At 41.5% G+C, this 13516-nt stretch overlaps 1 protein-coding gene across 5 annotated transcripts; it reads right to left on the bottom strand.

The window, feature by feature from the left end:
• Positions 1 to 8177: 8177 nt before the first annotated feature.
• Znf32 (zinc finger protein 32) lies at positions 8178 to 12625 on the bottom strand. Of its 5 annotated transcripts, none has more exons than XM_023721281.1 (3): positions 12225 to 12625; positions 10566 to 10705; positions 8178 to 9134 (listed from the first exon to the last, which is right to left on the bottom strand). In XM_023721281.1, exons 2-3 carry the CDS (start codon positions 10633 to 10635, stop codon positions 8383 to 8385), a joined length of 822 nt encoding a protein of 273 aa, XP_023577049.1. In that variant the 5' UTR covers positions 10636 to 10705; positions 12225 to 12625; the 3' UTR covers positions 8178 to 8382. The 5 variants fall into 5 exon arrangements, with proteins under 5 accessions (XP_023577049.1, XP_004636618.1, XP_023577052.1 ...); XM_004636561.2 differs by having other exon boundaries at positions 12536 to 12622; XM_023721284.1 differs by having other exon boundaries at positions 10562 to 10705; positions 12536 to 12580.
• Between the last annotated feature and the right edge of the window lie 891 nt (positions 12626 to 13516).

The raw sequence follows: 13516 nt of genomic DNA, 5'->3' as shown, positions 1-13516 counted from the left end.
CCTCAGTGCTGGGGTTACCACTGACACCAGGCCTTGATCCCTTTTTTTTTTTTTTTTTGTTTTTTACTCTCTTCATTGACACTTTCATAGAAAAAGAATATAAGCTTCTATATTACAAAACATACTTCATATTAAATTTGTAATGGAAACCTCAAAAACATTAATTTTATAAAAGGATATTCTAAGCAAGCTCCAGATAATCTAGAGACATGAAAACAAAGAAGCTCTCTAGAAGGGGAAAAGGAGATATAAAGCTCATATAATAGCCTTACAGATATACTGACCGTGGTCAATTCCTTAGAAGCACTCAGCATTTATTAATCACCAGAGGATTCATTCTAGAATGAAGGCTTGGGCTGGGGAGAGGGCTCAGTGGAAAAAGCGCTTCCTTGGCAAGCGCAAGGGTCTGAGTTCAGTCCCTGGTTCCACAAAAAAAAGAAAAAAAAAAAAAAAAGAACTGTTGTAAGCTGGGTTAATCAACTTCATTTTGTAACAAGTTTTGTAACTTCCGTTTTGTAAAACCTTGATTTGTTTTGTAAACCCCCCCACATGCCTTCCCCACAGAATGTGACTGTTTGTACAAATAAAAAAGTGTTTCTTAGCATTCTGAGAGAAGATAAGAAATATTCCTCAACATTCTGCAAAATGAGTTAAACTGTCCTTCCTATGGGAACAAACAGAATGCCTGAAAAATGGGTGAAACTGTCATCAGATGTCCTTCTGACTACAGGACAAAAACAACGCCTAAATCAAATAAGGACATATTCCTGTAGGGTTTACAAAATATGACCTCATCTATGAGAACAAAGGGTTAACTTTTGGTCATGACTAACTCAAAATAAGCTTTGTAAAATCCCCCTTCCTCCCCCTACTCTTGTAGTTTTTCCCTTTAAAAACTGTGCCTCACCTAGGCTAAGCGTGCACTCTTGTCAGTTTTCTGGGGAGAGTGTTGCCGCTGAGCTCAGCTAATAAAGCACTCCAAAATGTCCCTTTGGTTTTGGTGTCTATTGGTTTTGTGACGTGCCACAAGAATGAAGGCTCACAAATGCAATGAAAAGCTTTCAGAAAGAACCCTATACTTCTCAGTCATCAGAGAATCCACACTGGCCAGAAGCCCTACAAATGTTGCATCTGTGGTAAAGTCTTTGCTCAGAACGTAGATCTCACTCTCTGTGGGAGAATATATTAAAGAACAGGAGCTATGAGAAGGCTTTCAGGAATGTGACTGTGCTGGAGCACCAGAAAATCCACAGGGGTGAGCAACTATCAGTGTAATGAGGGCGTGAAAGCCGTTAGCAACAGCTTAGCTTTTATTAGTCATCCAAGAATGCACACATGAGAGAAGCCCATCACTGTACCAAGTGCAGAAATCTCCCTGGTATAGCTCATCCATTGCCTGGCATAGTGGGAACAAACCTTGTCAGTGTAGGGTTGGTGATAAAGCTTTTATTAAGAGCTCAGTTCATACTGGGCATCAGAGAACCCACACTAGAGAAAAATCCTATCATTGTATAAGGCATGGCATAGAGCTTGTTGAAAGTCAGAGGCTCCATGCTGAACAAAAGCCTTGTAAATGGAACGAATATGAAATGCTTTCCCCCACAGCTCAGCCATACACAATATACAAAAAAGTAACCAAGAAACAGCCATTGCATGTAGTTAGTGTGGTAAATCGTTCAGAAGTGCTTTATTTCCTCTAACCATCAAAGAGGAGATATTCAGTGAATTATACATTTAACAAAGATGTGTAGCTATCTGGTTAACTTCTCACTTGTGATGATGTTCATTGTCTGGTTTGCATGAGTGAGGTATTTGAAGAACATAAATATTTTCTTTGTGCCAGGAATTGAACTCAGGACTTTGCATTTGCCTAGCAGGCACTGTTCCACTGAGTTATATTCCTGTCTCATTAAGAATGTAAATCTATCAGTGTGGAAATACTTACAGTGGAATTGGGTAGCAACTGAAAAGAATGAGGCAGAACTCTGAGTCAGCAGTAGAAATGCTCCTGTGGGATCTTAGGGTAAACAGCAGGTTTTTGTGACTGGGTTGTAGCTAAGTGGTAGTATCTCATGCACTTGACAGGAAAATTTTAAGGCTAGAATGTGAGAGGCTCGGAGCTCAATCCCTAGTACCACAAAAACAACAAGAAAAGTAAGTTTCAGAAAACTGATACTATGGTCTTATTTATTTATTTATTTATTTATTTATTTATTTATTTATTTATTTGGCGGAACCGGGAATTGAACTCAGGCTTTTGCGCTTGCCAGGGAAGCACTATTCCACTGAGCCATCTCCCCGGCCCTTACTTATTTTTGAGACAGGGTTTTACTATGCAGTTCGGGCTGGCCTTGAATTTGCTTTGTAGCCTGGGCTGGTCTCGAACTAGCAATGATCCTCCTGCCACAGCCTCCCGGGTACTGGGATTACAGGCATGTGCCACTATGGCTGGCTGTATTTATGTTTTTAAGATAAGGCTATTCTTTAGTATGTACACATGCCTGTATGCATTCAAAAAGATCTGGTAAACAGAGGCAATACAAAAAATTTAACAGTAGTCATATTTGAGGATAATATATTGGTATGAAGAAACCAAATTTTACTTTGTGTTCTTTAAAATATTGAATCAAACATACATTAATATACCATCTGTAATTTAATATAGTTGTCTTCCTAATTTAGAAATTTATTTTTTGTATTTAGTATAAGGTCTACAGGGTCTCACTATGTAGATTGGACTATAGTGATTCTCCTGTTTTCAGCCTCCCAAGGGCTGGGATTGCAGGTATGGGCTACCATGCCCAGTCTCAACTGTGCCCCAGGGGTGGGGCTGCACAGCATGCCCGGGTTATTTTAGAAATTTAGAAGCCATAAAAAACACATAAAAACTAAAACCTTTTAATGGCTATCATTAAGAAGTCAACCAATAACAAATGCTTGAGGGGTTGGGAAAAAGGAACCTTTGTCCATGTTGGTGGGAGTGTAGACTGGTACAACCACTATGGAAATCAGTGTAGAGATTCCTCAAAAAACTAGGATTAGAGGTCCCATTCAACCCAGCTAATCTGGGTATTTTTTCCAAAAGAACAGGGGCCGGGGAGATGGCTCAGTGGAAAAAGTGCTTCCTTGGCAAGCACAAGGGCCTGAGTTCAATCCCCGGTTCCACCAAAAAAAAAAAAAAAAAAAGAACTGAAAACATCATACCACAGTGATATATGTGCACCCATGTTTATAGCAGTGCAATTTGTCATAGCTAAATCTTGGAAGCAACCCAAATGCCCATCAACTGAAGAATTGATTAAAAGATACGATATTTTTATACAATGAAGTATTACCCAGCTATCAAAAAAGATAAACTCAAGGCTTTTATAGGTAAATGGATGCAACTAGAGACCATACTCATAAGTGAAATAAATTGGACCTGCATGTATAAACATCATATTGTCTTGTTAGTATAAGAATCTGAAAGAGGGGTCAGGGAGAAAACTCAGTAGAATAAGTGCTTGCCTGGCAAGTGCAAGGCCCTGAGTTCAATCCCTGGTACTGAAAAAAAAAAAACAAAAAAAACAAAAAACCCTGAAAGAGCAAATAAAACCTGAAAGATATAATAGACACTGGGAAAGGGAAAGAAGCTGTTCAAAGGGAAGGAACAACTGGGATGAGGAAAAGGAGAAAAGAAAGAAAGAAGGGAAAAAGATATATTTATGTATATATATATACAGAATAGCTTGGATAATTGTACTGCTGATTTCTGCTGGTCTATTGAAAGGAGCAGTTAATGCCTATTTTTTTTTTCTTTGCCTTTTAAATTTCTTGTAAGTTTTTTCCTTTTCTATCAATTTTGCATGCTTATATCTGGTAATCTAAACAACTAATCTGAAGACAACATTTTGTAATATAACAACCATTGCTGAATTCCTGTTATTGTGTTTAGTGAAGTTCTATATAATTTCTAATTTTTTAAACTAATTTTTAGTCTCTTAAACAAAACAAAACCACTAAAACTTTTTGTATGACCAGAGACTTCACAGTATTAATATACAAGGAGTCAGAGTTGGGGAAAATATTACAATTATTAGTTAACTAATACTAGAGTGTGCTTAAAAATGTGATAAAGCCAAAAAACCCCATGGGCAATGATCTTTTGACTATACTTTGAGAGTATCTACCAACTTTGACCCTGTAACATTTCTGCCTATTAAGAATTAATAAAAGCCAGGCGTGGCGGCACATACCTGTAATGCCAGTACTTGGGCACACAGAGGCAGGACGGCTGTAAGGCCAGCCTGGCTTACATAGTGAGTTTCAGGCTGGCCTGGACTACATAGCAAGACCCTGTCCTGAACCAAATCAAACCAAAGCAAAAGAAAAGATGGCCTTGGGCTGGAGAGATGGCTCGGTGGTCTAAAGCACCTACTTGGAACAAGCTTGGCAAAGCATCAGGGACCGTGGTTCGATCCCCCAGCACCACATGCCAGCCGGCCCCGCCTCCTGGTGGGCTGAGCTGGCCACACTCTCTCTCTCTCTCTCTCTCTCTCTCTCTCTCTCTCTCTCTCTCTCTAATAAATAAATAAAAAAAAATTTAAAATAAAAAAAAAAAAGAAAAGATGGCCTTTACAGTACTGTAGTAATGAAAAGCTGTAATAATTGTAATGTCCATAACAGAGCAACAGTGAACTTAAGATGGTGACAGTGCCTGTCTGGTAAATGTGAGGTTCTGAGTTTGATTTCTGCTACAAACAAAACAAAAACAAAACAAAACAAAACAAAACAAAATGCCCCTACCCCAAGTGCCTTAAAATAACTCTTAAGAAAACATACACACTTTCCTTGTCATTTAATAATTAATTAAAAGGCAGCTCCTAAATCAATTACTATTTGGTAAGTTAGGCATGTGTGAACTGACAGAAAGATGTCTAAACCACTGTTAAAACAGCTGAATCTTAGAATAATGGTGTAGTGCCCTTCCTAGGTAGTTTATGTATTACTTAGATCTTTTATGATAAAAGCATATCATGGATAGTTTAAAACATAAAAGAAATTTAAGCAAATTTATAGAAGAATGGTATAAAACAGAAGGAATGAAACATCTGTTTTAGCAGTTCATGAAATGAATATATGTAGGTTACCCTCAAGTAGCCCAACCCCTGAATGGTCCCTTACTTGAGTGTGTGTAGAACTTGAGACTTGCTTCCATCTATGTATAGAGTTTGGCAAACATGATGGAATATCATTGCCATGATTAAGCGATATGTGTCTGTGTTCTCAGTAGATGGTAAAGATAAATTGAGGTTGTACTTAGAAACAAACTGCCATATGGCGGCAGAAAACTTCCAGGCACCTAAGAAAAACTTTAGTCAAGAGCTAGGAATAAGCTGGGACCTTCAATCACACAAGGAAATGTATTCTGTCACCACCTACATGGGCTTAGGAAAGAATCTTCTCTATCCAGAGTCTAGATAGGAACATGGCTTGCTTGACAATTACGAGTCAGAGTTCAGCAGGGCTGAAGTCATATGAAATTGTCTTGAGCTGGATGTCTGCAGTGGCTGGATTCTATAGCTTGGAATTCATGCCAGTTCTTCAGGGAGCTCAGCTGAATCTGTCTACTAGCATGCTTACATGCAGTCTGCACATTATAGTGGTTTCAGAATACTTTTTTTAAAAAATGTATTTAATACAAGGTCTACAGGGTCTCACCATACAGATCAGACTCATAGTGATCCTTCCTGTTTTTCAGCCTTCCAACGGCTGGGATTACAGGTACGTGCCACCATGCCCAGTCTCATTAGCTATCTCAGTGTGCCCTGGGGACAGGGCCAGCACAGTACACTGGGGATCAAACTCTGGCCCCTGAGTCTACCTAAGCAGGTGCTTTAATCCACTGAGCTACCTGCTGGCCCTTGTTTTTTTTTTACATGGTGGCAGATTTCTTCTATAGTAAGTGTTCCACAAGACCCAGGCAAGCTCTTTAGACCTGTCCTTGGAAGTCATGTAATATCACTTCTCTTGTTTCTATTGTTTGAAGCCTGTCCAGATCAAGGATCGGTGACATTGTCTTTACATGGTGTCAGAGAACTAGTAATATTTTCAACTTGCCTCATTCTTCTTAAAATACACATTACATATAATGAACATAGATTTCAAGTGATGAATTTAACTGTACAAACTCATGAGTCTATCACCTTAAGTATACTTTTATTTATTTCTGTATTTTTAGGGGTCTAAAGGGTGTTCAGGGTCTCAGTACTAGATCTGACTCATAGTGATTCTCCTGTTCACAGCCTCCCAAGTGCTAGGATTACAGGTGCACGCCACCATGCCCAGTCTCAATTGCTCTCAGTGTTCCCTCTGGGCGTGGGGCCAGCACAGCAGGCCTGGGGATTGCACCCTGGTCCCTGTGCCTGCTAGCAGGCGCTTTAATCTGCTGAGCTACCTTAAGTATACTTTTTTATTCTATAAGAAGTTCTGTGTCCCTTTAAGTCCATTCTTGGTTATTTCTCTTCTGTGAAGTTTTTTTTTTTTCCTTCCTTTGGTGAAACTGGGGATTGAACTCAGGCCCTTGTGCTTGCCAGGCAAGTTTATTCTACTAAGCTATCTACTGTGAAGTTTTAAGAATGAAATTATACACAGTATTTGTGTGTGCATGTTCGTTTGTGTGAATGTACTTAGGTTCTTTCACTCAGAATATGGCTTTAGTACATACCTATGTGAACCATATCAGCTGTTTACTTTTTTCCACTGTGGATTGAAGCTGGAGATGCTATACTACTGAGCTACATCCACCACCAGCCCTTTTTATTTTTAGAAACATTGTCTAAGTGCCCCACATTGACTTTAAACTTTGGCTCTTGCTCCATCCTCCAGAGTAACTGGGATCATAGAAGTGTGCCACTGTGCCTGCGTACTGGTTTGCCTTTTGTTGGTAACTTGTATTCATTGTATGTCTATAATTTATTTACCTTTCACCTCTTGTTGGGGCCTTGAGTTATTTCCAGTGTGGTTATCATCACTGAGGATGTTAAGAATGTTTTGTGTATATCTTCTAATGTTACCAGAGTATCTTTGACAGTACTATTTTCTTACTACTCAAATCCATAGTGTTTCAATGCCCAAAGACTTTTGATGGAAATTTCTTCTTTATATAACAATGATTTGTTATCATGTACTTTTCAAAAGAAATATGGCTCTGGGGATTAATTCCGTGTTTTTTGCAGTGAATTACATCCTCAGCCACCACGCCCCACCTCCCTTTTCCTTTTTAATTTGGGAGAGTGTCTTGCTAACTTGGTAAGCTGCTCAGGCCAGGCTCCAACTTGTGATCCTCCTGTTTCAGCCTCCCGTGTCATGAGATTTTGGGATCAAGGGGCCTACAGTTCATAAGAGTTACTATAGGGGCTGGGGAGATGGCTCAGTACAATAAGCACTTCCCTGTCAAGTGCAAGGGTCTGAGTTCAATCCCCGGTTCCACCAAAAAAAAAAGTTACTATAAACCACACCCTACACTTCATCATTTTACTTACATAAATGCTTAGCATGAAAAGTTATAGAGATGGAAGTAATGTAAATTCCCTTAAAAATCAAATTTCTCTTTAAGTCTTATCTCCTAGAGGTTAAAAAAGTTAAGTTTATTCTGTGGAGAAAGACATCATTTTTGTAGTACTTTACGAGCTGAAGATAAAAAAAAAAGTTGCACAGATAGAAGTTGTCTGCTCTTTAGGTAAGAGGCAAATTATCTCTATCCCAGCTAAGAATGGAGGATTGAAAAAAATCTTCAAGTACAAACCCCAAACCTTTGCAGGCTTGGAAAGGAAACTTCTATAAGAACAGGCTAGGGCCTCTGCTATGAACAGGAGTGGTTTAGCACAGGTTATGGGGTAATGATTTGTTATCTAGATAATGAAAAGTTCACTAAGAGGATTATTAAAGTAATTAAATGCCCCCCCCTGTATTTTGCTTACTGATTGTGAATATAAAACAAGATTGATATGAATATGTAGGGAAGTAAAGGACATTGGGAATAATAAGGAGGCCGATTACTTTTAAAAGTCGATGGCATCAACTACAAATTTAAAATTTGTATCTGCTATATTCAGAATAATCTCTAGAGTGGCACTAGATTAATGAAGGTGCCCTAATAAATCAGGTCAAAATGAACTGACAGAAATTATGAAAAATACATGACAATGATAAACAAGACATTTATTTTCATATTTATCTGGGGGAAAGGAAAAGTCAGTTTATCCTACCCAATACTGGTCTTCGTAGAAGATTCTTCATTTCATGCCATTGGATAGGTTATGTGATTGCGGAGGGTTTTGCACTTTTAATTCATAAAGAGAATTTCTTTTAATCCATACAGAGAACTTCCTGTGAAGAAAGTCAGAGGGTGAGTCTCTGTGAGCAGCTTCGCTGGTGCACAGCCAGACTCCCTCTCTGGGTGAAGCTTTTTCCACACTGGCTGCACAGGAAGGGTGCCTCTCCTGTGTGGACTTTGCCATGCAGAACACAATTCCCTCTGGTGTGGAAGCTTTTCCTACACTGGGCACAGGCGTAGGGCTTCAGGCCTGTGTGTACTCGGATGTGAACAATTAAGCTACCTTTCTGACTGAAGGCTTTCCCACACTGGTCACATCTGTAGGGCTTTTCTCCACTGTGAACTCTTCGATGAACAGCAAGGTTACTTTGATTCCTGAAGCTTCTCTGGCAAATGGCACACTCATAGGGTTTTTGTCCAGTGTGGAGTCTCTCATGGACAGCCAGACTGCCTCGCTGACTAAAGCTTTTCCCACACTCTTTGCACTCATAAGGCTTTTCTCCTGTGTGTACTCGCTGGTGTGTAACAAGATTACCTTTGGCCCGGAAGCTTTTTCCACAATGGGTACACTCAAAGGGCTTTTGACCAGTGTGGATTCTCTCATGTAATGTCAGGCTACCTTTTTGCCGGAAGGACTTGCCACAGTCCTGGCACTCATAAACCTTATGTCTCACTCCAGGTGAATCTTCCTGGAGGGTCTTAGAATCTGGGGACTTCTGTTCCAGCTTCTCTCTTCTGAAAGCATTCTGGAAATCCCAGCTGGAGGATCCGGTGGCATCAGAGTGATCATATTTGTGGTGGGCTTCTGTCATCACATCTAGTAAAATAAGAGAGAAGTCAAGATGTACCGATGTACTGAGTGAGAACAGGAAAAACAGAAACACAATGCTCAGTGCTTACTGTATGGTAGGCATTAGACTAAATATTGCTAGATAACTTAATCCTGAGAACAATCTAATGAGATTGCTATAGATAAGAAAAGAGGAACAGAAGCAAGGTGTCAAAGGTCACAACCTTACATAAATTAGAGCTGTGGTTCAAATACCTGAGAGCTCCACAGCCATGTATTACCTCCAAATTAAATATAGCCTTCAAAATCATCTTTTCAGGTAAGCATGGTTATCTTTATAGGTAAAAAAAAAAAAAAAGGCTCAAGAAATTAAGGAAACCATATAGCATCACCCACAGGCCTATGTCCCAGTTTTATCTGACTCCCAAACAGGTATGGATCCAGGATAGGGCATAAAGCTATAAAACTTTTAGAGGAATCCCTTTTAAAAAATATAAAAGAAAATCCTTAAAGAGACCAATGTTATATAGAGTCCAGAGGTTTGAGTTGCAGCAGCTTCCTGAGAAATCTGTTTTATTCTAGTCTGTTCTTGTGTGGAATAAGGTTTACTACCTCAGAAAATGTGAAACAGAATCCTGGGTATTTTTTAATCTATCAGTTCTAACCCTGAAATCCTACAAGCTTATTGTTCCATTCTATAGATTAAGGGCCCAGAGCTTAAGGAAGTTAAGTAACTTATCTGATACTGCAAACCTACTGAGAGCAATCAGAGAATTTGATTAAAGGAGTTTTCTTTTAAAATCCATGCTATTTTCAATCTATGAATTGAAATCAACTGTTGCATCACAATCTTTGGTATGAATTTTTTTTTTCTTGTGGCACTAGGAATTAAATTTAGGGCCTTTACACCGAGCAACATCTGTAGGCTTTATTTTTTTTTAAATTGTTATTTTAATTTAAATTTTTAATTTTAACATAAGGCCTTGCTAAATGACTGAGTTGTCCTGGCTGGGTCTGAACTTGCAATCCTTTGCCTTAGTTCCCAAAATGTTGGGATTAATAGGCATACAGCAATATGTCAAGCCTCATTTGCAGATATTGACAGTATTTTCTAATACTGCCCTGTATGTGAGGCTCCTAGTATACTTTAATATGCCAGTTTTCTTGGTGTCATCTTCGGGAAGATTGTTCTTTGCTCCCCTACCTTACCTTCTTCAGTGATGGTGCTGAGTTAAAAGTGCCTATTTATTTTGATTCCATCTCAAGACTACCTCTGCATCAAGACTGTTCCTTTGCTTTGTTTTGACTGTTATTTCTGACTTTAGCTTGTAAGTTTTTCCTGTGATCCCAACAAAGGGATGTCTCATCTGTATCCTCAGACTATGGGTCAGTGCTAAGAGCAGGGACCCTGAGTCGTTGAGAGCTGAGGGCATCCCAGTGACCAGCTGACTCACTCACTGAAAAATGCTACATTCTGGGCATATCTCCCGTGACAGTCCAGCAGGGTAGCTGTTGGGAATCCAAACATGTCCACTCCTTGTCTGAGACCTTAATCACCACCTCTTCAGATGATTCTTCCATGGGCTATTCTTGAGTACCTGTGGGCAAGAGACAAACAAAATAACAAAAGCAAGAAAGAACACAACTGATAAGTGAGAAGGACACATTCCAACAGAAGCTTCAGTTTGAGGTATAGTGGAAACAGGAAATCTAAATTGCTTGATGTAATGTCAGTCACTTAAATTGTCACTGCATAAAGGGCTCAAAGGTAGGACAACACAAAAATGAATCCAGAAGGAAAGAGGTGGGAAACCATGGACATACAAACATGCATTTGTTCCTGTTAATGGTCATTCCCACATCTTGCTCTTGGCATAACACTTGGATCGTCTACTTCCTACTTAACTTGTCTATTGTCTTTTATTTTTTTCTCCAAGCCCCCAGGAATTAAAAATCTAAAAATCTAGCATTTCAATCTTCATGATTGGTTCCACGGTGGAGTAACTCCAGCTCTTTTCCAGTTTCCTTAGGTCATGAGGACCATGCAACAGCCTTTTAAGATTTTTAGGCAATACTAAACTTAGACCCATCCCTCTCCTATTTTTCCCTTTAGAATATTTTTTACTTTGGGATCATTGTTACTAAATTCTCCTACTTTCTTTACGCAGTGGATCAATGTGTGATCTTTGTTTCCTCAAATATAGCCCATCAAAATACTGATTTCAGAGAGCAGTATGGTGGTACAATTCTTTGCTAACCAAGTACCTGGCACTTCTTGACAACTGTAGGTTCAGCTATATGTTGTGATGACCAAGAGCTCTTTTCCAAGGTTTTGCTTCCAGTGTTATAATATAAGCCAGTAAGGAGGCCCCGATTAAAGTGCTGGCACACTTGCTTGGAAGATCACGGTATTAGTGATCAAGAACTGCACATACAGACAGCGAAAATGTACAGAAGATGGTACTTTTGCCTGGGGCATGACTCTTGTCATTGGGGATTCCAGAAAATAGGGTTTAGTCTGAAAAAGTGAGTAGAATCTACAGCTCTACCTCTCTACCTGCTGTGAGATCTCTAACAGGAAACACTCAGCATCCTCTGGAGCCTCTTTTATTAAAATGGGGAACTTAAAAAAATAAAATAAAATAAAGTAAAAAGGGGAACTTGTCTAAGTGTTCTCCCTTTATCACAGGTATGCAGAATCAAATTCTCAAAGAAATTGGAGACTGTGGTTTTTCAATAAGAAACATTGATTTCCCTACCAGAAACGCTATTTTATCTTCAGGAAAAAAGCTCAGAATGAGGTCCTGGATGCCCACTTGGCTCCCCCAGTGTGGGACCAAGTCACTACACTACCCTGCCTCTGCCTCCTTGTTACTGAAAAGGTTGACATCACTGTCTTACCAGATAGCTCCCAGGAGAGTACAAGACCCAAATGTGGGTCTCCAACATGGCCTGCAGATTTAAGGCCTAAAGTCTTGAGTCCCCAGAATGGCTAGGGTGGAACAGGGCACGCTTCGCGCGTGAGGAAACTCTTGGGGATGGCTCCAAGGGTCAGGAGCTTCCAGGTGGGCTGATTCACCCCACCCCCGGGGTCCCCGCACTCGGAGGTCTCCTCACCTCCCCAGGAGCTGCCCTGCCTGTCCCCGCGCCTCCTCTGCAGGTGGCGGGGCCTTCCGCTCGTCCTGCCCCACCACACACGGTCCAGGCGGATCTCTCCTTTTGCCTGCCAAACCCCGTACGTCCTGGGTTCGGGACTCAGGTCCTGATCTCCGGCCCAGGGACCCTCGTCTGCGGGCTGTCCTCTCCCCACTGTCCTGGGCAGGCCTAGCCTGCTCAAGTCCGCGCGGAGGGCCCGGAGTGGCGGCGGGGTGGTTGACAGCGGAGGTCCCGCCTTGTCAGGCGCGCCGACCGGCCACGGCCTCACTCACCGCAGCGGCGCGCACCCGTAGACAGACAAAGCCGGCGCCAAGCCCGCAGCGCAGGGGCGCGCGGCCTACCACAGCTCCCAGGAACCCCTGCGCGACGGACCACGGCTCCCAGGAGCCTCCGCGCGGCGTGCTACTGCTCCCAAGAGTCCGTGCGCGACCCTCTACAGGTCCCTGGAGCTTCCGCGTGACCCCGGGTACCGTGGAAAGTGTGCTCTGGTCCGCGGCGAGTATCTTTTGGTTAAAGATACTGACCGAGAAACTGACAGTTAAAGTTGTCGGCTGCGTGTCATGGGTTCAAGTTACTGGGAAACACCGGTGGTAGAGCCTCCGTCTCTAAGAGATCATATGTTGAGCCTCAGTTGGGGCAGTGTTCCAGGACTAGGGCTCAGGACCTGGGAGTGGACATTTCAAATAATGAATTTGGGACGTCCTGTGGCCTTTTTAACGAAATGAAGGTAGAAATAGTGGGTGAGAGAGGTCGTCCAGCGACTGAAAGAAATGCCCAGGGTTTGCTTGTAGTTTCGCTGATGAGCTGCGGGCGCTGTGGGCTACTTAGCTGGAGGCAGACAGGGACAGTGACAGGGGCGGTGGAAGGTGCCCGGCCAGCTGCCTCCTTCGCAAGACGTATAGTTCTGCCTGGACTTTATGGGCTGCGGAGAGGATACAGCAAATGAAAAGTTAAGTTTTTATGACTGAAGAAGTTAGAACTTCTTTGAGGACTAACAAGAACACAGGCACTCAAAGCCTCACCCTGAGAGGGAGCAGGGTTGCTTTTGAGCATCCATGAGATAAATTCTCCCCAAATACTTCAGTCTCCTTTGAATATCTGGGCACTTTTGTAGGACACTGGCTTCATCCTAGAGCCCTGTTGCCTGCTGGCCTTTGCTAGACCCCTCCCCCCGCTGTAGTCTTGTCATCCTATTAGAACTTTTAAGACTTGCTGTGTTCTCGTTGTCTATTCCAAAGCCAAACACTGTTAGG

Source organism: Octodon degus, unplaced genomic scaffold (assembly GCF_000260255.1).
Source record: "Octodon degus isolate 3935 unplaced genomic scaffold, OctDeg1.0 scaffold00081, whole genome shotgun sequence".
NCBI lineage: Eukaryota > Metazoa > Chordata > Mammalia > Rodentia > Octodontidae > Octodon > Octodon degus.
This window is presented reverse-complemented; position numbering and strand designations above follow the sequence as displayed.

What these genes read in the sequence shown, in the direction of transcription:
- Znf32 (XM_023721281.1), bottom strand. Translation starts at nt 10,635, where the DNA reads ATGTTTGGATTCCCAACAGCTACCCTGCTGGACTGTCACGGGAGATAT. An exon ending in CCAGAATGTAGCATTTTTCA is followed by an intron (nt 9,135 to 10,565) that starts GTGAGTGAGTCA and finishes TTATTTTACTAG; the next exon opens with ATGTGATGACAGAAGCCCAC.